The 25,773-nt window shown below is 39.5% G+C and overlaps 1 protein-coding gene across 3 annotated transcripts in view; it reads left to right on the forward strand.

Annotated features, from left to right (window-relative positions):
* The window catches only part of ATXN7 (ataxin 7), an 81,767-nt gene that overhangs the window by 27,921 nt on the left and 28,073 nt on the right, over window positions 1–25,773 (forward strand). For 2 of the 3 annotated variants that reach the window (XM_065687695.1, XM_065687694.1), the window contains one exon: window positions 18,132–18,236. The exons of the other annotated variant lie outside the window; for it this stretch is intronic. In XM_065687695.1, the coding sequence (XP_065543767.1) occupies window positions 18,132–18,236 (105 nt within the window). The remainder of the gene's footprint in view (window positions 1–18,131; window positions 18,237–25,773) is intronic. 3 annotated transcript variants of the gene reach the window in all.

Here is a 25,773-nt window from a genome sequence, read left to right on the forward strand (position 1 = left end):
AAGCAATTGTTTCAGTTATATTCATATGTAGTTCACATGATAGAATCTTATAGCTCACACAGTCACTTAACTACTTACTGCTTGTGAACCAGCTGAAGGTGTGATTCCTTTGCCACACAGCTTTTGCTGTGATCAAGCAAGTACAGCATGTTGCATTTTAATCTGTAAATACATCCTAAAATGGCAAGGCAGTAAATGTAGTCTTCTTTGTGCATTTTTTCTTTTGTTTTGAAATGAAACATTGCTGAAGTGCATCTTCAGACTTGTGATGCTGGGAGCATGTGCCAACGGATGCAGCCAGTGTGCTCACATATGCCTAGTTCATCTTGGAGATGAAGCAGGTCTCAAAAGGAGGTCAATGTGTCTGTAGTTTTCATTTGAGCATGATGATTTTTACAAGCATTGAAACATTTTGGCAAACAAGTTCATTTTCAGGAAATTCTTGCTAACCTTTGAATTTGGTTTGCTTTTAAAAGTTTTTTTAGCCATTACTGTTGCAAAAATGATCTCAAAATAGAACTGTGTGTGTAAGCATAGAGCTCATTCATGGTAACATTGACAGGCTTCGACAGGGTGAACTTATGCTTCTTGCAGAATTTGACAACATGTTCATTCCTTTTCCTCTGTGGAAGTTTTGTTCACTAAGTAGAAACAGATCTGAAGTTGTTTATTGGGATTGGGGGCTTAGCCCTCTCTCACCGCCTGAGAAACTGGCTCTCCCCGCACTAAACTCCTAGTTGCTACCAGTTATCTTGTATGTTGTGCTTTTGGTTTCGTTTTACTTAATACAAATCACCACCACCAGCAAGGCTGGATTGGAGAGACAGAGGAAAGAACCTAAGATCTGTATAATAAGAAGAATGTGAAGGAAATTACAGCATCTCAGAATGGAAAATAAGCGTGGAGAAGATTTGGTTAGACAATTTGAAATTAGGTGTTTAATAACGTATTTAGGGCATTCTGAAACCATGCAGTGTCTTTACTAGAGCTTAAACATCTCATTCTTTCAGTTATGTATACAGCCCCTTGTGTGTTTTGGTGTGTTACATACTTTGAGAGGTGAATCCCTTGGTACTGCCTATTTCAGGCACTTCACTAGCACCGTCACCATAGCTTACAGCTAGCTGGCAACAAAGGATTAGGAGGAGAACAGTTGTAACTTGGGTCTTGAGCTCGATTTGATCAATTGTCATTGATCAAGATTGTTGAATCTTGGCTAAAAAGGTCTTGGCCACCCTTACAGCATCCATACAGGCTGCCAGTGATTTGTTCTGTTTGCACTTGGTGCTTCTGAGAATCCTGAGGAAGTGTGTGATTGCTTTCTATATGTAGCCAAGCTATTTTGGCTAGGGTGGTCCTCAGATGGTTGTGGAGGGAGATGCAGAGGAGACAATTACTTCATCACAGGTTTGGGTCATTTGAGTGATGGTCACTGGTGCATTTGATGGTGCTTGGAAGGATCTGAATTGATGCTTGCTCTGTGGTGATGTAGCATGGAACCAATCTTAACAGTTTTTAGACTGTACTGGTCTTAATAAAGCAAGTGTTGAATACTCTGTGGGAGTGCAGGTCACCAGATTTTGGTGGGCACCTTCAGAAGACACTTCAGAAGACTTTGTGACTGCAGGAATCCATCAGGATTGCAGGTGGGAGCAAATTCTCTTCAGCATCATGTCACCTAATAATGGTTGAACTTAGGCTCTTGGACAGTTAATATATCCTGGGCATGGGGGAAGACACTCCATGAACCTCTAGGAAGGGCATTCATTGTAAACTTTCAGATTTGATTACATTAGTTGTTGTAAATAGAAGTTAACCAGAGCTGTGAGGGTACATGTGATGAGCTGGACAGGGTTGAGCAGTGAAATCCAGAACCAGGCCAAGAGGGCTCACTAGGAGCATCTTTACTGCATAGACCCAACATCTAGAATTTTCCCAGCAGCAAGTTCAATAAATAATGAAGGTATTTGTGAAGCTTTTGTTCCAGTATTAAGTTGTAAATACAAGTAAGAGCATCTTATTTCATATTTGTCTTTATTCAGCCTTGGGAGGTGCTCAATTGAGTTGGTTTTTGTTGTGTTAAATCGTGTCAAAGATGCTTAGAGGGCTCTATAGTTCTTGACTGCCTGCAAATACATGGTGAGAATTTGTAATAGATTGAAATACGTATTTCAAGGTAGCAGTACAAAGTGCCACTTTTCTCTTTTGACATCCTGCATAGCTGTTCACAGTCTGTAAACAGATAAATCTCCTCTTCATTTCATTGCATTTTAATTGACTATTTACACAAAGTGGTGTAAGGATTTGTGGGCTGGTTATCGTAAAACAATTACAAGGAGACTTTAAAAGTGCATTGAACTGTTTAAGAAAAATGGAGAGATTTGATGAGATAGCTTATCCCATGCAGTGTGACAGGATTTTGAGCTGATCTGCAGTGACTGGCCCTCGTTTTCTTGTTATTTTTTCCCTCAAACCCAAGTTCTGTTTACAATATTTAATTATTTCTGCTGAGATGAGTCACATGTTATAAATAGAATATTGTGATGTTCAACTGCAACTTAGAACTGTGTCATCTTTTGTGCTTTAAAGATACTTTGCATTTTTTTGATATTACCATAGTATTAGTGTGATATTGCAAAGCCTTGGGGACTTTCAGTGGAACTGCAGCCAAAAAACTGCCTCAATCTGTCTGTAATATGTGAGGAAGCAAGATATTTTTCTCTTTATAAGAACCTTTGAGATGGTTGTCTATACACATACATCGCTGTCAGGAACTCACTGTTACCTAACACTTCTTAAGAGGTATGTATGATTAGCTGGGTTATCCTTGCGTGGAAGAGGTGATGTCTTGATAATTCTTGATTAAATACTGCTTTTTATATAGTTTCTATTCTATATTTATCTACAGATGCTCAGTAAGAGAAGAACAATGTGATAAATATGTAGAAATATGACTGTAATATTAGAGTTGATAACACTAGTATCTTAAGTAGAGCAGGAAAGACACAAAGGCTTAGTGAAGGGTACTTTTAAATAAATTGGGTTAAGAGGATGCAGATTACTGTCTCTAAGGTAACTATTTTAAAAGCTATTGCTTCCACTGCAGTGGATCTATAAAAGAAAATGCATACAGTTCTTACACCTTCTCTGACTATGCTAGCGTATGGCTGTAACATCCACAGGACAGCTGGGGATATGTGTGATATCTTAGCACTTACAAAACAGAAAAGATTTAATCTTTCACAAAGCATTACAGTATTTGATTTGTAATGAAATATTCTAAATAGTCTGTAAGAGTCTTTAAAATTGTTTCCTTTCATTTTTAATGAATAAAATCACCAGTGGTGTGGAAGTTGCTCATATGTAAGCCAACATATCCTGGGCTGCATTAAAAGGAGAGTGACTAGCAGGCCAAAGATGATCCTGCCCCTCTACTCTGCTCTCATGAAACCTCACTTGGAGTACTGTGTGCAGTTCTGGTGTCCTCAACTTAAAAAGGACATGGAACTGTTGGAACAAGTCCAGAGGAGGGCCATGAGGATGATCAGGGGGCTGGAGCACCTCCCGTATGAAGACAGGCTGAGGAAGTTGGGGCTGTTCAGCCTGGAGAAGAGAAACTGTGTGGAGACCTCATAGCAGCCTTCCAGTATCTGAAGGGGGCCTACAAGGATGCCGGAGAAGGGACTATTCTCATCAGGGACTGTAGTGATAGGACAAGGGGTAATGGGTTAAAACTTAAACAGGGGAAGTTTAGATTGGATATAAGGAAGAAGTTCTTTACTGTAAGGGTGGTGAGGCACTGGAATGGATTGCCCAGGGAAGTTGTGAATGCTTCATCCCTGGCAGTGTTCAAGGCCAGGCTGGACAGAGCCTTGGGTGACATGGTTTAGTGTGAGGTGTCCCTGCCCATGGCAGGGGGGTTGGAACTGTATGATCTTAAGGTCCTTTCCAACCCAAACCATTCTATGATTCTGAGATACCAAGGTTATTACCTAGACATTCTTACAGTGTAGGAGATGAATGGAGCTTTGTAGAACCATAGGATGTTTTTCGTTGGAAGGGACCTTTAAAGCTCATCCCGTTCCAACCCCCTGCCATGGGCAGGGACTTCTACCACTAGAGCAGGTTGCTCCAAGCCCTGTCCAGCCTTGTCTTGAACACTGCCAGGGATGGGGCAGCCGCAGCTTCTCTGGGCAACCTGTGCCAGAGCCTCCCACACAGTGAAGGATTTCTTCCCAAAATCTAATCTAAATCTTCCCTCTGTCAGTTTAAAGCAGCTCCCCCTTGTCCTGTTCCTACAGGTCCTTACCAAAAGCTCCTCTCCAGCTTTCTTGTTGGCCCCTTTAAGCACTCCCCAGTGACTTGACTTCTCCAGGCTGAACAAGACCAGCTCTCTCAGCCTGTCTCCAGGGCAGAGGTGCTCCAGCCCGCAGGGCATCTTTGTGGCCTCCTCTGGACTCATTCTTAATAGTGTACTTACACTTTAAGTTTGTAGCAGCAAGTGTTAAAATCTGGCAAAGGGGATTCAAAGTGTATTGGAGCAGAGTAGCACAACTGTAAAAGCAGTTGTTATGGAAGGCAAAGAATGTATTGTAATCACTGTTCCCGTTGCTAGAAGGCTTTGTACAGTCAAAAGTTCTCCCTGCTTGTGCAGGCTGTGTACAGATGTGAGCCAGGTCCGGTGGTGCAGTGGCTGTCAGACTGATTCTCGTGGTAAGCTGGATACTCGTGGTAACCCCAGATACTACAGGGATGACTTCATCAAAGTAAACTGCACTCACAGCTGCTCCCACATCACTTGGAGCCACGTTCGCTAGCTTTGGAAATGGTCATCATGATGGTAAATATTCCAGGTTATTGGCTCAAGTAGATGAGAAATACTCAAGTGCTCAGTTACTTGTGTGTAAACGATGCTTGTCAGCCCTTGTGGAATAAGTTCTTTTGTGGGAACCTGCTTTCCCATGAGAAGGATCATTTATTTACAGTCTCACCCTGCCCTGATTTTGACTCTCGATAGCTTCAGCGTAGTCCACAAACTTCATTGATAATAGAAGGTGAAAGGGAGAATTGGTTATGCCTCCCTTCTCTTTTAGTGGGTTATAACAGTCAGAAAACTTTGTCATCTTTCTTTCACACTACAAACATTTAATGAAAATGCAGCATTCTCAACAGGCACTGAAAATGTATACATAAAGCAGCTGAAAGGCTGAAATCAATAGGGAGCAGCTTTGGGGTTGTAAGTCTGTGATGTTCTGTGTGTTTTTGTTCTGACATCTAGAGCTCTTTTTATTTGCACGAAAGTTTGTTGAACAGTTTAATGCTGTTAAAGTTGCCTGAACGTCCTATAGCAGCTTGCATTAAAATGAAGTGTCAAAGCTTAAATTTGAAAAGCAAATATGCTGACTACACATTAATGTTTCTTTTCTTTTAACATCAAATTCGGTTGTATTTTGCCTTTCACAAATGCATTTTTTGCTCTACTGACATTTTCACTGACAGTGTAAACACAGTGGTAGATATTGTCAGTGGAAAAATTTTGGTTCTGATAATTTAGTAGGCAGTGTCCCGGGATGTGAGGTCTTGTTGAGCCACTGAAGCCTTGCTTCTGACTGGAAGGAGGATGAAGGACCAGGGTATGGGGCTTGGCCGGTGAGACTTTGCGTGTGTGACAGCCACATTCACTACAACCTGAGATCAGCCAGCAAAGTACTTCTTTAATGCAAACATTTTAATTGTCAGTCCCTGGATATTGTAGCCATTGCTTTGTCAAGGTGTATGCAGCCTAAGTGACACCCTCTGGCTATAGTTTCAGGCTAAAATACAGAAAACCTGTATCAGTTTATACTTGGGGTGTGGTTCTGCAATCTTCTTTTTTTCCTCCCAGTAATGTGGGATTAAGCAGCTCCTCCATCTCTGCTGAGTGAACCATTTATGAAATAGTGGTTGCATTCTAACTGTCAAGTTGTTTCCAAAACAAGTGATGGTTGCTTAAAGAAGGTGCTGAATTTTCCAGCGCCTATTAGGTCTGGTAATCCTCAAACCTGTTGGCCCACGCTTGATGGCGAATCATTTCAGAGTGAATTTGGTCCAGTTTTTACATGGCTACCTATGTGACTGTAGAGCATAGTAGATCTTGTATCTTGGAGATCTCTATGTGAGATGATGTATCATTGCATAACTTCAGTGTATATCAGTTACGAGTAGTGTAAAAACTAAACAGCGAGCAAGAACTAGTTTATCTTATTTAACATACTGGTTAGTATGTTTTAGTTATTTATTAATTTTCAGTAATTAGCCCTGTCAGAAAGCCAGGTAATAGAAATCAAAAGGGTTTTTGACTGCAATTCCTGAGGTGGTTCCCAGTAATTTTGTGAACTGGAGAAGATACCTTTGAATGTAAGTTACTCTGCTGAGGAAGAGTTACGGCACCGTTTATTTTTATCTCTTATTGTAAGGCTGTTGCGAATGATGCCAGAAGGAGAAAGAGGGATCATCTATACAGTGTATGTGACTGTGAGCCATACCAAATATCCTTCTTATCCCTTCAGAAAAAATCTATAGCAATGAGGAATATCCAGAGGCCTCAGACTGCAAAGATTTGAGTTAACTGGCTGTGGTTTTGATGGCTATATCAAAGGAATAAGAAGTGTTCCTATTAGCCAGACAGTGAGGGTGTTGGATTATTGAGACAGCTGTGTGAAATAATATGGAAAACAGCTTTCAAAATAATAAGTTCTCCCAGGGTTTTTCCTACTTTTCCCCGGAAATACTAAAGTTGTCTTCTTCATTCCTGTTCAATTAATATGTCTCTATAAATATGTTAGAGAAGTTTGACTTTGACAACTAGAAGGCTTTGCTGGGCTTTTTTTTTTTTTTTTTTTTTTTTTTTGTAAGGGATATAATCTTGGGTTTTAGGATGTTTTCTTCAGATAATTTATTTTTTAAAATCTGTGTTTGAATGTGTCTGTTCTGCCTGCTAAGAGAGGTGGCGGTTGTCCTGCTCTCGCTGGGACTAAATGGAAGTGTTTGAGAGGAAAGGCTTAAATGAATTTCCTGATGGGCAGCATTTACTTCATAAAAACACTTAAAGTTGAATTTTAAAAGCAATTTTGATTTTTCTTTCTGTGTAAGGTGTGTTACCCAGAGCATGTCTGGAAATCATGCTTGTTCAGGAGCTGCTGGTCCATGTTGTAGTTTGGGATTTACAGAGGCGTTTTGAACCAAATTCAGTAGAACTGTGTTTCTTACCAAAGCTGGTGCAATATGTGCTTACAGAATAGACTGCAAATTTTTGTCCTAAATATTCTTTTTTATCTTTCTTTTGTGGCCACGTCACTGAAGGAAGACTCCTACTACCAGTTGTGTTAAGAGACTCTGGGGAAAATATCAATGTTTGAACTACTTGTGATATGGCTTGATTATGTTTTGTATCTCAGCTGGGGCAGAGCCCTCTCCTTATCTGTTGTACCTTTTCTCGAGCCTGCTTTAATAGCCAGCTGACTTGGTTTGCTTTGCCTGGCTATTTCAACTCTGCTATTTCCATGGGGTGTTTGGAGAAGTCCAAAACACTTCAGCCCCTGTCTGGGGAATTTCCTTTTGGTTCTACCTGACTATTAGCTTGTGCCCTGAAATGTAGGGGCATAGACCACCATGTAATACGCTGGAGTAAAACTTAGACAACTCTTCTGTTGTTTTTGTGGCCTGAATTTAATGATTTGAAGTGTTAGCTTCATAGCCTTGGGGATAAGAAGCTATTCTTACCCATGGAGCAGGTGGAGCACAGGAGTAAAATCTTCAGTGTGCTTGTCAGTGTGTCTCACCTAAGGCTTGTTTACAGCTGCTTGGGACAAAAAAGGGGTTCTCTGAGCAGCACTGCAATTCTCTGTCCTCCTGCTGACACCATTGAGAGTCATCGTGGATAACCACAACAATGTGAAGGAAGGCCCCTGTCCTGGGAAAGAACCAAAATCACAGTCTGGATAGATTGATGTTCTTCATTTTGAAATGGGAGGAAATGCTGGTAAGGTGCAGCATCAGCAGGTTTATTTATAATTTAATCACACTAAGAGTTCTCCTGCACTCTGTGAAATCCAGGCTTAACAGGAAGCCCGTTGTTGTTTTGTCATCGCAGTGACTCAGGGTGATGTCACCAGCTGACGGGAGCATTTGGGGTGTACCCACTGTTACGGTGGCCCTGTGATACCCTTTCTTGGACTCCTTTGGCATCTTTACCCAAGTGCTCCGCACTGTTGCTGGAAGCAAAAGCTTTTGAGCAATTTCCAAACACAAAGCGGTGCATTGTGGGCCAGCACCGGGAAGACTGGCTCAACAAGTTTGGCAGCTGAGGTTTTGGCTTCCTGCCTACCCTGGATAGGCACCAGTAGTCTCTGAGCTGGTTTGAGCTGAAGACCTCAGTGTAGGTCCTGAAATCCATGCGTGTGTGATTGCTGTGTCTGCCACAGGATCTGCTTCCATTGTAAACCACAGTCTTGACATCCTAGACGTGTTCGCAGTAGTTACCTTTTGTCTGCTATAGGAAGGTGGATGTGTTGGTTCTTGTCAGCACGCTGGAGGGTGGTAAAAAATTTGTTATAATACAAAGGATCCTGTTTACTTTTCAATTTTCTGTTACCTGTTTAACCTTACCATTGTCATCCTGAGTCACCTAGGGGTGGGTAACTAGTGATCTGAAATGTGCTTTTCCATGCTTTTTCTTAAATACCAACTTAAGATTTCCTTTGCTGTGCCTCTTGCTTACAAAACTGACTCCATATGTCTTCTGTAACATCTACTCTACAGGATTCTGCAAATAGGCCTAGTCTAACATGCTGCGTCGGGACCACTGCTTGAAGTCTGTAGGGTTCTTGGTGGGGTGCAGGACACCTTTTGCTTATTGCATGATCATACTCCAAATATATCTAATCTTCTTGCATCTGCATAAGGATGACTTTATCTTGCTGCCTACTAAAAAGTAAAAGTTGTGCCCTATTCAGTACTTTTTTTCCAAGGGCAGAGCATTTTCCTTCCTGGCTGGCCCACACAAGAGATAAAAGTTCTTTTGTCACATTCCTCTGTGCATTTAAGTCCATTTCTACGTGTTCATATACCTTCTTCCCAAGTGTGAGAAGCGCACTGTTAGCTGCAGAGGGACCAGAGGAGAGAATTAGTCTTAGAAATTTCTGTCAGAAACATGAGTTAGATGAAACCAACTGAATCAGTACATTAAAGAGCCTGAGCAAATTCTTCTCTCCTTTTGTTTTGTTTTGCTTTTGGTATTATCTTCTGTGTACATCAGAAGTGGGCTGGTGTTCTGCTTATGTTATAGAGGTCCACACCATGAAGGAACAGAAAAATTACTTTCAAGCATGTCAGCCCTTTCAGGTCTTGTGCTGGTATGATATGTTCTAAGTGATCTTCAGTTTTGAGTGCAGTCCTTCCCAACCAGTCCTTCTGTTGAAGAGTGGAATGGGTGAGTTTGGTAGCAGAGAAATAGTGCCAGATATGGAAGAAGAATACCTGGTACAGGTTTGTTCGTCCTGCGTTTTCAAAGTCTCATTCTGTATCAGGTATCATGTATTTCATGTGTAATGCTTGAAGATGGAATTCTGGAAAATTCTGTGAAGTCAGGCTCCTAAAATAAGGTGAATCACTCTTAAGAGCCAAGAAACACATCTTGAAATAAGGATAGCAATGGGCTTATTCTAAAGTTGAAATGATGTGTAAAGCAAACCCAAAATTTTAATCTTTAGAAGAATTCAGAATTCCGTAACAATAAAACAGTTTTCAGCACCATAAAGATTTTTTTTAGGCTGCACTGAGTTTTTGTTGTATCACAAGCAGCCAACAGTGGAATTACTGACCTTTTACTGTGAATAGGTAGCTTGATTTTCTTCAGTGCTTACCTATTTAGTTAATATAAGTGTGTGTCAGAAGACAACTCTCACTGGTTTAAAGCCTAAGACTTTGGAACAGATAAATCTCCTCTTGGAAGGGAAGCTCTGATGACTGTAGCTCTGTATATGCTGGAATACATCAATTGTGAGAAGTAAAGACCTACTGGTTCCTCAGCTTGATAATTGAAATAGTCATATTTGTCTAAAGGTATGCGATAGCCAAGTTTAAAATACTTTGTGTCACTACATGTGTCTTCAAATACAAGAGGTGAGTTAGCTCTTAATACAAGAACAAAAAAAAATGTTTTATTCTCCACTTTATCTTTTAATGCTATTAAATATCGCAGTGCTACTGGTTTATTCATTATAGTACATTCATATGCTTGTTGCTGTGCAACTTGCATTTTATTCTTTTAATTGTATCAAATCTACTGCTAGTAAATCTGTAAAACAAAGGAAGTAAATTTTAATGCAAGAACTATAGTGCCTGCCAAATTGAGAGGGGTGTGGAAGTGTAAGTTGGTATGTGAGAATTGACAGGCATCAGTTTTCTTAGAGCTATAATAGACGTGATTGAAACTTTCTTACTTTTGGGGTGGATGTTCCAATGCATGGAGAATGGGAGTGGCAGGGGTGGGGTGGTTTAAGGTAGTTGGGTTGCCTAATAAAATACTGAAATAGAATTCAGTTGACAGGTCACCTCTATAATTTTCCTTACTTCTCTTGGGGGTTCTTGCATCTGATGGTTTGCTCCCTCAGGTATTAGGCGAACAGCGTGAAATGATGCAAGATGAGCGCACGTGTCCTATGTAGCGGGGAAAATAATGTGGTTTTATTATTACTAAGTCTTGTTGTTTTCTCTTATTAGGAGCACACTGTATTCCTCCAGTTCGCAATAAGAAAATGTGTAAATCTGTAGGTGAATGGTTGTTACCAGTCCCCCAGTTACTGGGTGCCGAGATGCATCCAGCACCCAGTTGTGTTGCTGTGATTTGAACAGTTACATGGGGAAGGATCGCAAAACCCACACATGCCAAATTGATTTCCTCAGAAGTGTGTCTAGATAGGAGATGAGAGAGGATGAGGAGCTTTGGAACATCACTTGCATTCATGATGTATCAAAATACTTGTACTGCAGTGAGCAGTTTATGTAAACTGTGAGTTTAGTTTTAAATAAAACAAACTTTTTTCCTCCACTACAAAAGTACAGCTGCTGCAACGTACACAGAGTGCTGTGCATGAAAGAGAAGAACCAAACCTGTTGATGTTAATTCATAGCAGTAGCATGCTGCAGGGTATATGCCTTAAGATACAGTTTAGACTATTCTGTGAATGATTTATTTAATTGAGGCTATGTGATTAATTGCTTATCCAGAACTTCTCCCTCCCATAATAGACCCTGTTTTTCTGTTTAATAACTGGAGTGGTTATGTGTACACTTTAATATTACATTAGCCCAGATTTGAATTTTACTGTGTGAGCTCCCAAGTTTTTTTATTTCCTGAATTATGTTTAACTTTTATGTCATAATTGCAAAATTAAACTCAACTTTGAGGCTTCCTTGAGGTATTTTGGTGTTGGGAAGATAGCAAATAGTTTTGTTTGGGATTTTTTTTGACTCAAACCCAAAAATAATAACTTGTTGGCTTCCCTGAAATACAGCAACAGCATGATGAGATCATGGCACCTAAAAATAATGCGTGACTTTGAATAAAGATTTCGAACATGACAAATTGGAAGTTCACCATTTACATAATATTATACAAATTGGCTGGAGAAATTTCAAATATCTTCATCTTTGAAAACCCATTAATGAGGAAATGGGAATAGTTTTTGCAGCTGACTGATTTCTTTCAAATTGCTGATGAAAACCTGATGTAACGGAATACAATGTGTGGGGGGAGACCTAATCTGCTGAAAAGCTTTAAATACGCTATTTGTTTCATTGAGAAATGTATTAATCAGCCTCTCTGCAGACAATCTTCTGTAAACTCGCTCACTGAAATTTGGTATTATTCTGTGTAATAAACTTAGGAAACCCATTTAATAGTTTTGAATTGAACAATTTGACATAGGTTTTGTGTTAGAATTTCAAACAGATTAATTGTTGCTGAATTCATATACAAAGAATTTAACTAAATACTTTGATGTCTGCTTTAATACGTTGTTTTATATATAATTACATGAACATTCAAATCTTGGGAGCCTAAAATTAGAACTCCCAGCTGCATACTAGGCTGCAGGTGCACGTGTGCATGACATGCTTCTGTTTGGTATCTGCTGCTCAGTTTTCATCAGTAGGCACTATACAGAGATTTCCCAGGACTGCTGAATATCAGAGAACAGGAGATGTGGTGACTGTCAGTGTTGCATTCTGCATCTCACAGAGAGAGGGAGGAAAGGCTATGGGAGAATTGCAGTGGTTGTGTTCTTGTAGCCTGCAAAAGGATGGTGTTGGATTTATTGCCTGGGTACGCACACAGGAGTGTTACTGCCTGCAGCATCAAACCTTTTTGCTAGAGGTGAAGCAGGAAGGCGCAGTGCAGAGGAAAGGATGTTGGAAATGCAGCATAGCGGAACCCATGGAAAATGGGAGCTGGGAGAGGTGGGTCCTTCTTCACCCTTTCAGGTTTCACTAAGCAAGGTTCTGCTTGAATTTGGGAAAGCAAAGTCAAAACTACAGAGCAATAGCTTTGGAAAAATAGGCAGTTTTGAGCTTTGAAAGGAGAGCGAGCAGAGGGGGCTCCGCTTTTGGAGATAAAGTGTTCTAACAGTTGTAAAGATTTACAGTGGTAATCAAATCTGGTAATGCAGCTCCTGTGCCCAGTTCAACTAGATTGTGGGGTTTTTTGGTGTTGAAGTGAAAGTAACTTCTCCAAGCTAAAACTTTGAGGTTTAGGTTTTCTTAGGACTTCAATAAAATGCTGTGTAATTGCTGTATTTGCCCAAGTGGAAAATGTAGTAAAACCATTTAATCAAGTCTTCAGCTGTTCCATCCTTCACTCAATCAATCAGCAACTGCGCAGTGAAACAAAGTTCATGCACTTGTGCTGGGAACCCAAGGAGAGCTGTGCCTTTCAAATGCCTCCTCGCATAGCTGGGCTTTCAAAGCTGAATGTGCAGAAAAGTGAGTTACTTAATGTACAGAGTGGAGCTGGCAAGGAATGGAAAAAATAGGTAACCTTGCAGAAAATACTTTAGCAGTGCTTCCCTCTGAACCTAAACGAAATAGCAGCTCGGGTATGGGGATGTCCGTTTGTTTTGCTTTATGTTGTATTAAAAGGTTCTTTTGTATCTAAGGCAACATGAGCAGAAACCTTATGAGGCACATTTTTAACAAGAGTGTTTCGGTGTGTAAATTTAATCGTCTTATGTTGGGTTTGTTTGACTATGCATGTGTTCTTTGCAGGCACAAATTTGTTAGGCCTGCGCATATGGTTCATAAAATACTTGGGTTCTATTAATACATAAGTGTTCATTACTTGAGATTTTGCAGAAAACCCTTAAGTATGTATATTTTACCAGAAATCTCGTTTTGGTTTAAAACTTGTGTAAACCAGAGCACTCTGAATATGCACTTTGAGTTAGTATTAGTTTTACTTACTTTGTTCACACTATCTGCTTAGGAATATTCTTTTTCTTATTGCCATCTTACAGAGTACATGATAAAAGAATTGTCAGTAGTTTAATTTCGTTTCAACACTGATAAGTATACAAAACCGCATGTGTGTTCATGAATGATAAGCACTTGAGTGTTTCTGGAAAACAGTTTGGGAAAATAATGTGTAGAAAATAGTATTTCAGTTGCAGGAAGTGAAGTGTTTGTGGATGAAAGGTAAGTTCTGAGCTGCTAACTTAGCTTTTTAATCAATTAAAATAAGGGATTATTTAACTTAAAGTTGATGGGAGCTTTACATAAGATAACTGAGTTACAATACCTTATACTGCTGTTTAAAGCAGTGTACTTTGCTCACTCTCAGTACCTGAGATCCTCCCTGCACCTGAAGATTGCTTGTTACTGACAACTAACATCAACAATAGGTGCAGCAGGACTCACACTCAGTGTGCAGATTTCTTGGGCAGAGCTTTAGCTGTTTGGACTGGCTTCTAAGCAGTTAGTCTGATTGTAACCGAGCTCAGCTTTCTATCTGCAACCTGCCTGGGTTTGCTATTTCATGTGCTTCGGCCTCTGTCCTCATGCCATGCCTCCAGATCACAAGCTCTTAAATACAGTAATTCTACTGGTTTTGGGGAGGGTTTGTCTGCCTTCTGCGCAAACAGCGCTACAAGGTATCTTAACTAACTGTTACCCTATTTGCCTACAACACTTGTCCCAGGTACTGTCAGATCCTGTTAAAGTAATAAAAGTAATATATTTCTATTCTTTTACCCTTTATGGTTGTGGAGAACATGACTGTCATTTTCCTTATTGCATGCTCAACAAATACTGCAGTTAAGATACCTCAGAACTGCCGATGGCACAGGCTTGTTCCAGTCTTGCTAAAGAGTAGAGCAATACATAAAGTTACCTTTTTAAAACCACTGTAACTAAGTTACATTTGAAAGGAGGAGTGAACTGTGGAGGTCACAATGATCAAGAGGTTTCATACTGTGGAGGTGCATGAAGTTGTTTTTCTTTATGGCGTTAGTAGAATTAACATAACTAGGAGCTCTTATAATAGTATTTGTATGTCGATACTGCAGAAATACTGCATTTATGGAGAAATAAATGGAAAGTTTGAGGTCTTGGTTTAAATTTTTAGTTTGACCTTGAAAAACATTCCCAGATGGAGAGAGTTAAATGAGCCCCGCTTTGAAAGAGGAACATATGAATCACGGTTGCTAGGCTCTTCCTTGAGAGGCACGGGCTTTACATGTACAGCGAAGTATTTCAAAAAGTAATCTTTAAACTCGGAGGAACAGTGCATTTGAAATGACACTGGCAAAATACTATAAACTTCATTAGACTTTTAAATAGAGAATTTGCATGTCATTAAATGAAATAGGTATAAAGTATTAGGCGTTAGAATATCAACCGCGAGACTTGAGAACTTTCATAAATGGTTGAGAGGGGAACAGAAAAATTAGGCATCCATCTCCTCCTCTTCATAAGTACTTCTTATGTAAGTTCTGTTATTCTCTGCCACTTGCATGGTCTCATTTGTCAGTCTCGCAGCGGTGCCACATAGGTGTTCGCCCTGTTCAAACACAAACTGAAGGAAGGTTTTCCTGAGACCTGCTCTTGCTCTGCTCATCTAAAATGATAGCGAAGCCCATTAAACACATGGGATGTGTTGTGTCTAAGGCTGAGGCTTCTGGTTGGGAAGTGTGGATTCAGGTCTCTTGCAGTTGTCTTAACCAGTCTTGGTTGAGTCACATTCCTTATAGCTTCAAACCCTTTGTTGAAACTAGTTCAGATGAAGTATTGATACTACTTTTTGCCTACTGGTATCTGTTCTGTGACCCTTAGTTGGTAGTCTCATGTGTTCATGCAGCGCTTGGCATCATCAGGTTCTGGTGTTACTTGGGCCCTATCGATTTCCCTAACAAAAAGATTTGATCATGTCTATTTTAAATTAATGCTTTAATAGAAAAGCTATGGGTTATTTTACCTCATACGAGAAAGCAAAAGGAATTGCATTTAGGACTCTAACCATCGCTACTTCCTCACTGGTTACATTTAGGTGCTGTTGTATGTCAGTATCTGTATCAGTATAGTATGAGGGAACTAGGGTAGAAGATCTTTTACATTGATGTCTGTGATCTGGCTGGGAGTCTTGTGTGTGACTTCCTTTGCAGTCACAGTTGAGATTTTGGGTGTGCAGCAAACCCTTTATTTCTCTTATTACTCTTAAACTTATGAGTTTATATATTTCTTAGTATTTTGGCGTTACTTTGTCATTCAGAGCTTTGATTTTAAAACCCCACATATGTGCTTCAGAGTGTAAAGGGCACTCATAAATCACTCATTTCTTGGGATCCCCAGACTGAAATAGGAAAACATTTTTGTTTCCATCAGGTTGCCAATTTGTTTCGCTTGTTGTTTAAAATTGAAGCTCTTTATTGCCAGCAAATATTCATAGAAGGGTACTTAGCGAGCAAGTGGGATGTTTCAGACTAGTGTCAAGGAGTGCTTTATCTTCCAAGAGACACAGAAGTAGGCAGTCCTCTTCTGGTGTAAGTGATTTTTTTTTTTTCCCCTCCCCTGCCCTCCAAATGCTGTACAAGCTCGTGTAAAGTGTGTGAACCCAGTGTTGTCTGAAAGGTACAATTATGGGAATAGGTACCAGGGTGTGGATTTGCATTTGTTAGATGTTATACAGTAGTAGCCTCTCTGTGTGCTATTAACTGTGTAAATAGCAGGCAGCGTGCTGTTATTGTCCCATTCATCATGGCCTGTGAGTAGTCAGATGGAAGTATTTGATTGCCCTGTGGAAACTGTTTTATACAGGCATACTGAAAAAGCTCTTGCGTGAAATATTAGCATTTAAGTTTATACGCTTTTTTTTTTTCTTATCTATCTTAATATTACATCCCAGAAAGTAGATGTTGAAAAGTAGAAGTTTATTATTCCTATCTGGCTTTTTTTTTTTTCTACCAGCATATATTTACTAGTTATGCCTAGTTTGCGTTAAGTTGGGTGTGCCTGAGGTCTTCATACTTCTGTTAATAAATATCATATAAATAAATAAGCAAGAGTCACTACTTAATGAAGTGCAAATCAGAGTTATTTACTCAATGTAAGCTCAGTTGCAAAAAGGCGCCTGTGACTTAGAGAAGTGTAGCTCTGATCTGTCACAGCCATGTCAGATGTCCATGGTCATTGTATTTGCATCCAGCGGCAAAATCCAGTTGCAGCTGCTATGGCAGGAATCATGCTTAATTTTCGTGTAGCACTAACAAGATTTTTGGAAAACCAGGGATAAATCTTATTTTTAAAATGAAAGTAGTTAATATGATGAAGACTCTTACTACAAAGGGAGCCCTCCACTCTGGAAGCTGTTCCATGGGGATACATTCTTTTGTCTGTGAGAAACAAAGTGTCCGTGGGGCTCTGCGGGGCTGACGGTGTCATTCTGCCAGTGGTTACCTTGTGTTAGGGCACATTCGCTCTTCAAATGCACCTTGCTCAATTTATGTCATAATTGGTGTTCCATTAATGAGCAAAAATATGGATGTTGTTAAAAATACACATAGGCAAATTAGTATCTTTAAAACAAAGCACTGATGCCAATTCTAGCATTGAGATAAATAAGTTTAACTTAAAAATTAAGTTACTGTTAAGATAAATCTATAACTTGGGTGTTTCTTTTGAAGAAAATTCCATTTTCTTGTATCATTTCTAAACCTTTAAATAGTGCTGTAGATCCCTTAGCCACAAGGTTGGCAATAATTGATTTATACTACTATGTCTGCAGTTTCCTATTTTGTATCTTCTGGTGATTCAAGATAATTTTTAGTTCTATAAATGTAATATACCTTGAAGTTATGTAGTAAATCTTGTATTTAATGCTCCAGTAGTCTCTGAATGCAGTCTGAACTGTTAAACTGTATTCATAAGAAACTATACTTTTAAAAACAAAATGGTAGAAACTAATTTTATTAGGAAAAGTCTGCAAGTATGTGTGTTATCTCTGAAATCCACACATGCTCTGACATACTGTTATCTCTATTTCTCTCTCTTCCATAGCTGTTACACAGATCTCTGGCAGCAGATGGCTGGACTATAATGCACTGCTAAATAAATAAAGCCATTAGGCATGTAATAGTGCCTGGTGAACAACTGTGTGTTTTAAAATGGTTTAAAAAAATTAAATAGAAAATAAAGTTCGGTTTTTTTGAATTTATGTAATTAAATTGGAATAAAATCCAAACCTCTTTCAGAATACGTAAAACATCCCCTCTGATGTTGTGGTTGTCATTTAAAGTCAGTCTCTTTTTATTACATTCTTACATCTGGTATAAGATAATCAGTCCTAAATCAGTTTCCTAATAGATGTTTTCTGCAAGTAATCGCTCATTTTACATTTATCATTGTAGGAAGATTTTTGCCTTTGTCATTCTCCAGCACAAAATTATCTCTTGCATTATATGCTCTTTTTTTTTTTTCCTTATTTTCAAATTTGATACAAATGTATTACAATTATGATTCAACACTAGTGTCATGGCTCTGTAATTAAACTGTTTCTCAATAATTGTCAGCAGCTGAGAGATGCCATTTTGTCTTTTTGTTTTTAGATATGCCAATATTTGGTCTTTGCCCGGCTCATGATGATTTCTATTTGGTGATGTGTAACCACTGTAATCAGGTCGTAAAACCACAGGCATTTCAATCACATTATGGTAAGTGCTTAACTATTTTTAATAATTAAGGGTGAGGTTAAATCAGGATTAAGCCTGGCAATTTTTTTATTTTTGATGGTACATAGATCATTGTATTCTAAATAATGTCAAAGAACATAACCTGTGTTTGAGCATTTTATATACATTGTGATGCCATTACATAAAGATCTAGTTCCTGCGGATTTTTTCAATGTCTTTTTGAAATGCTGAAGCCATACCATTCAGTTTTGAAATGACATATGTCTAATGTGTTTCACAGACAGTAAATGTAATGTTCTTGTGTCTGTGTGTGTCATTTTTCCTCATGTGTTCACACAGGTTATTTTTACACAGGTTCTCTTACAGTGCAAACTTAAGCTAAAAGCTAAACTTACAGATCTGGTTGTAAAACACCCGATGGCCAGTAAGCTTATTTATTTATTTTCAGAAGTATCAATTTGTATTTGTTTTACTGGTCTGATGGTTTTATATATAAACTATGCTAGGAAGCTCTTACTGTGTTGGTTGGTGTCAGCCAGTGTTTATAGAGGACTGAAAAAATGTGAAGTGCTGCACAAGTTCAGGTGCACTGTTACTTCCTACAACCCTCACTGGGGGAGGTTGGCAGTTCTTCTTTTCCACACTTAAGGCTAGAAATTAACTTCAAACAGTTTCATGCTAGTGTTTTGATAGGAGGTTTTTGGTATTCAGCTTTTTGTTTCTTGAGAAATTCAGAGGGTGTTTTCTGTCCTGGTACTAATAAAATAGATGGACAGAGCATCTTCTGAATTAGTCCTTCCTCGCGCTGTGTTTGTACACATTTCCTCTTTTCTAAGCCTACTGATGGTGTTTAAAAGGGTAGGAGATGCTGGATACAACTTTTCTTGCATCTTAAATAATCCAGCCCTTTGCAAGAAAAGAGACTTGTTTCTGCTGCTTCCTAGAGGCTGGGAAAAGGGTCTTCCTATGCTCTGCAGAGGGTGAATTTCCTATCCTTTCCACCTCTCACTTGTTTGGGTTTATGTTGTTATGCCTTACGGTTTATATCCCTACCCTTGCTGCTGAATTCTGCGCTTGTGTTGCACAGAGTGACTCGGAGAAGAATCTGAATAGGTTTTGTGGTGTTATTCTGTGGATGCAATACTAATAAAACATTTTATAAACCCTATGGTTTTGTGGACGTAGGCCTTCAGAGCTGTAGGGAGCTGCAAGAAGAAAAGGGCAGAAGATTTTCTTACTCTGGTTGCTCTAAGACTTTGTATCAGCCAACAGCAAGTTCACCCCTTGCCAGTGTTGATTCCTCACCTGTCACTGAGTATCAGTTTAGGATGTCTAATAAATCCTTCTAAAATACCATATTAAATTGATTCTGACAGTTAAATGTATGGGGGAGGACTGGATGGTACTCTGTTCTGAGTGCTGGCATATTGCATCTTCCATCTTAGTGGTGCTAACATGGAGCTGGCTTAGGTTGGTAATGATGGAGAACAGTGGATATCTGCAGACATTTTGGGTTGTCTTTCTGAAACAAGCAGGTGATTGCCAAATACTGCCTGACAAACATGTATCTGTACTGTAGGACCCAGTGTTGTAGTTGTTGGCATGACAGCCTTATGGGCAGATTGAAGAAGTGCTTTAGGAACTGGATAGGTAGAGCATTGCTGCTTGACCGTGGACATGAAAACATGTTGTAATACTGCTTGTACCAGTGTTAAGCTTGTCAGGCGAAGTTAACTCATACTCTTTTGTAAGCACTACTTGCAGTTTAAAAGGGACAGAGTAAAGAGGGAACTACAAAATGAAGGTATGGAAAATACTTTAAAAGAATAAATACTATTCCCATCGGTATCACATTTTAGGAGCATGACTTCTAACCAGGGACCTTTCTCTAAGGTAAAGCTTACGTCAGTGGCAGGCACATACTTTGAGGGAAACATAGAAGGAGGGGATGGAAGCAACGAGGTTATTCTTAGTATTCCTTAAGTGCATTCTGAACAATGAAGACGCTCAGTGAGGCCTGTGGTGTGTAGAGGAAACAGGCGGGGTCATTCTGATGAGAAAAACAGGCTTGGGTGGGGTGAATGTCATTAAAGGACCTTAGTTTGCCAAACTAATAGCCTCAGAAAGGTAAGAAGGCTGACTTGGTGATTTTGGGTAGTGCTAGCTCTCATTGCTTTCTATCAGCCTTTACGTTCATGAAATCTTTATACAGTTGTCCCTTGTTTTAGAAAATTGAAAGCGAAAGCTGATGGATATGGCAGGTGATTGATTACCAGGCAATGGTGTAGGGTTTATTTTAACAGAGAAAGAAATTGCTGCAGTCCTCAAAACACACAGTGCTTGTAAATCAGAAAGTACACTATCATGATAGTAAGAAAGTAAAACAGTCTTTGGATTGATTGCAGTTTGCTCTGAAGTAGTCTTTTATTTGTGGCATTATTTCAGGGATTGATAAAGGAGATTTTTTTTCTCAGAACCTGTTGAAGTATTGCAGTATGAAGCTGCACCTTTGAGATGTTCTTAGGGTCTTTTATTTTTAATTGTTACTGGAGAAATGGTAATCTCTTAATACATTCTGCAGCTCCTGGTGGTGTGTGTCACTTGTACTCGGTGTTCTTTGAAACTTGTCATGTGGGGTTTTGTTTTCTGAAGTAGCAGAATATGGTCTTTTAAAATGTCACTTTTGTCAAAGGAGGGCCAAGCAAACTATTAACTGAACCTAATGAGCTAATTAATTTCTTCCCAAAGCATATTTGTGATAAACTACTTAACTATGTAGGCTGAAAGTGCATTGCAGGACATATGCTGGGTTTTTTTCCTCAGACTACAAATAGTCTCCACATTCACAAGAAATAAGTTAAATGTAACCTAATTAATCATAATATTTGACCTTTTTAGTTAAATACTGTATTAATACAAATCACATATTTTTATATGTAACTGATACTTTAATATTTCAGGGGCTTGACTAGAAGAGATACCAGTTTAAAATGAACTTTGCTTTTTGAGGCAATCAAAGCATTTGGAGTATAAATTGTCATTTATTCTATACTGTTGGTATAAATACACTGATTTGTAACATTTGGTGACATATTTGGTACATTTAACACCATGTGTAGGTTAATTTTTAAAAGCATTTTAATATAGTGAGATAACCAAAGTCTTCTTGTGGTATTTCTTCTATCCTGTGTGCAGGTGGTGGCCTTCAGTAACCACAAATGATTCTAGCTTCTTGGCCTAGGGCAGCAGCGATGCTGGGGACCTAGTGGGGCAGGAACTAAAGAGGAATTGTTTCAAGATGGATCCTGTGTTCTGTCACATCTCAGCTGCTTCATTTGTGGGGCTGGACAAGTGATATATGTCCTTCATTTGCTAGGATTCTTGCTGCTGCTTTGGGAATGGTTACGCTTACATGGTACCAGCATCTTCCTTGGATGGCTGTAGAACAATTCAGAGATGAAAGATGATGAAAATGTGTAATATTCAGGCATTCAGTCTTGTGGGTGAAACACTGGAGATCACTTGTCATGATGATCTGTTCTGAGAAAACAGTATTTTTCTCCAATTGGAGTATTTCTCTCCACTCTATATGATCACATGCCAGCATCTCCAACTTCCGTGCCACATAGACCTTCCCTCTGCATTCAAATCAGGTATATTTCTGAAGTCCCTGCGCAGTTTTCTCTCTTAATGTATAAATTCTTACAATAAAAATAACTTACCTGCCTGTCAAATTGCTAACTGCCACACTGCTCAAGGCAGTGGGATGTACCTGTTTTACTTCCTCTTTCTCTCTCCTTCCACCAAAAACATGCTAGAGACAGTTCTCATGCCTCACTGGAAGGTTGCTCTTTGAGGAATCTATTGTGACAGTTACTTCAGGTTGTTCCTGGAACCCCTGAAGTGACATGGTTTTCAGCCTGTGTGAGATTTTGTTGATATTTTGGCAGTTCCAAGGGTTTATCACATCTCCTGTGGTTATCAGCCTCCTGTCTGAGGAGAGCTGCCTCTCTGCACTGTCTGGGCTGCTTTATAGCTCAGAGAGATGAGATGGCTCAGTGTAGAAAGTAGCATCAGTGTACAGATGTGGGGTTTCTTCCTTCTAATTTATTCTAGGGTTTGTTTGGTTTTTTTTTCCAGTTCCGTGTTTCCTCTGTACTTTGGTTTCTGTGACTACAAAGTGGGGTTAAACTCTCAGCAGTAATATTGAAGGCTACCTGTAAAACTTAAACTGAGAGTACCTGTGAGTCATGTAGTGATTGTGAAAGCCATTAATACAGTACATGTTGGAAAGAGATGATAATAGTGTGTTGGGCTGTTGAGTCATTAAAAAGCTATGTCTGGTGTTTTAACTTCCATAGGCTTGGCATGCAGTGGCAAAGGTGAGCAACTACTGTGAGCTTTGCTGGCTACTGCTCTGTGAGCTGGTGGGGAATTGCTCAAGTGTTTCAGTTTCTGATCAGTGCACCTTTCAACCTCAAGCACAGGATTCAGAAGCAGGATAATAATACAGATTAGCCCCCCTTGTGTGATTCCTAGGAGGTTGTGGTATTGGATAGAGGAGATCATCACACATTATACTCAGTCTAGTGAGACTCAGAGGGCAGATCCTAGTGGCAGAGCCAGAGATGCTCACTTGTGTAACTTACTTGGGTCCATCCTGCAAGTCAGTGTAAGGTCTCTTGTGATCTCCTTCATCTAATTGTATAACCGTGCTCCTTCCTCCCCCTGCCAGTTCTCACACCCACCTTTAGTTAGCAGGTTTACTACTTGGCTAGTCATGAGGGGGTTTATTTTGGTGTTGGTGTTAAGTGCTTGGGTTTGGAGAGAACACGTGATATTTGTTATGTTTTTAATTGGGATAAATGATCTGTTAACTATCCCTGCCAATATGCTGTTGTGTTTTGGATGCTATATCATGTGTTATTTAAGTACTGCAGCCCCTGCAGCATTACATATTTGGGTTCTTCTGACGTACTGTGAATTGAATATAAATTTCTTCTGCCCTCTTCCTGTTACCTCAAATTTGGCAGCAGCCAGTGGTTCTGCAAAACCCGAAGTCAGTATTTCATAGTTTAAAGTTGTATTTTTCACAGTTGTGCAGATGTTGCTTGTTTGCAATCCATGCTAAACACTCGCATTTGATTCTAATGTCAAAGATAAAATATCTGTACAAGGCAACATTTGAAGCAAATAAGTAAAAAGAAATGTACTGAATCTTGTTCCAAAGCCATTGGACCTCAGGATGGGGGTTTGTTTTAGGGTAGGGGTTGATGTTTTTAGTTGTTGGGGTTGTTTTCCCCTCATAGGAGGTCACCTGAGCTCATTGACATTTTGGGAAGGATAAACCCTCATTATAGCCTGTATAATTTTGGCAGCAAGCAGTTTGTTTCAGTAATCAAGTATCCACTGTTTGCTAATGTCTTTTTAAAGCAGGATGGGAACATTTTATACAAATCATAAGAATTTTCTTGGGTATCAGTGATCTTTTGTAGTAGTCTAACCAAAAAGAAAACTTGCATATTACATGGTGTGCCACAGATGTGCTGGAGTAATCTGCCAAGCATATTGCCAAACATGTGCAGGTGGCTTTTGGCATATTATGACTTGAGTTAATATATATGATTTAACAAATTATCACTGGCAGCTTCAGCAGCTTCTGTTTAAATACCCAGTCCTCTTTCAGTAGTTTGCACAGTCCAGATTCCAGCAGTTGGATCTTAGTCTCTGGGTTCAGCAACAAGTAGTTTAATTTCTTGGCAGAGTTATGTGAAATGCTGTGCTTTTGCAAGACTCATCTTGGCATATTCCCAGAAGAGAATGGGCTCAGAGGTCAGCACAGGATTCATTTCAGAAACAGCAAGAAAAACCCCATTTCAGCTGGTTATTTAGTTATTTTTAAGTGATGCATCGGTAAATAAGAAAGCATTACCACCTGGAAAGAATGTGTGTTTATATAGTATATATACACACACACACACACACACATATATATATATATATATATTATATATGTATTTCAGGCTTTGAAAAGTGTACCTCAAAGCCATTAGCTGAATACTAAGTGTGCCATGCAGATTTTAAGGAGTGCTGAAGTCAGGTGCTGCTATTAATTGTAACATTGCAAACAGTTCGTATGCCGAAGGTTATTTTTGTAAGTGTTATGGCTGTGGTGCTTGTTTTATTACCTGGAAGCATAGGGAGGCTCTTTGAGAAGCTGATGGTAGTTTTCTAGGAAAACTTCCTTTTTGTGGGTACATGGATTTGTCAAGCTTTCTTAAAGACATAAAGCAATTTTTAAGTATCAGCTAACAAAACGGTGATGGTCAGCTTCAGAATGAAATTGATCATTCGGTTTACCATTTACACTTACCATGTAACTCATGTTGCATGCGCTGTGTTCTAAACTGCTACTAACTTAAAGTGCTTTGGTGTGTTTTTTCCCTTCCTTGTGGTTAGTGTCAATTGAATTTCATGCTGTTCTGCCATAGATGCAGAAATCCTTGTGGTTTATTACTGAGAATGTTAATTCTGTTCTTGCTCAAATGTTAAAGTATTTAAAACAAGCCTCAACATACAAGGGTTCCATGAAAGCCCTGCTCTTTTATAGTGATCTCCTTGCTAGGTGTTTAGAGACTGGGACTGACTGCTCCCTTTTCAAGGTAAACATTGACAGGGAAGAACAAGTGGAAAGAAAGAAAAACAAAGATATTTATCTTTGTGGGAAAAGAGGAAGCGGCGCCGCGTTCACTGTCGCTTACCGAAATAGCTGTTCAGCAAGAGGGAGAAAGTATGTTGATCAATAGAAATGGAGTAAGATCTGAAGAGAACAAATAGTTCTCATAAAAAGTGTCTGTGGAGTGTATCTGGCTGCAGCTTCCCTTTGGAAGAAGCCAGCTGGGATAGTTGCATCAGGTCTGCAATTAGAAGTGATTGACAGTGAGAGAGTTAACCAACCTAAAAGTCAATGTGAAGTTTCATCATTCAGAACTCGTTTTGAGTGTTGAAACAGCACGTGGAGCAGAACGTAGCTCTCATAAGCATCATTTCAGATTTTCTGGAGGTTCAGGGAAGGCTGTTCCACATCAGCTTATGTGCTTCTCATCCTTGGAAGGTTTCCTTCATGGCTAAAAGGGCTCTTTCTAGTGCCTAAGCCACTCCTTCTGGCTGGAGTCCTGCCAGAGGAGGTGGCACACGGTGCGAGGGCAGGCCATGGGCATGCAGGGTTTGGCATGCAGCCCAAAGCTGAGTGCAGAAGAATGAAGCTGCAACCTGTTTAGGAGCTGGGGAGGCGGAAGAAAACTGAATTGGAGTAGAAAAGGGCAGGATTTCTGCTGTTCTAGAGGAGAGTTGAGAATGTCAGAGCTCTGTGTTGAAGAGTGGGGCTAGAAGTAATTTAATTTCAAAAGCCAGCCACATGCAGATCAGTCATAAGCACTTGCTAATTTGTTTTTTTGGGGGGGAGAATGATGAGTTCTCATGAACTCTGTAGATTATTCTAAGAGCTGCAAGCCTCAGACAAACACCATGGTGCTTTGCGATTCCAGGGAGAAGTATT

The sequence above is a fragment of the Lathamus discolor genome, chromosome 7 (assembly GCF_037157495.1).
Source record: "Lathamus discolor isolate bLatDis1 chromosome 7, bLatDis1.hap1, whole genome shotgun sequence".
Taxonomy (NCBI): Eukaryota; Metazoa; Chordata; class Aves; order Psittaciformes; family Psittacidae; genus Lathamus; species Lathamus discolor.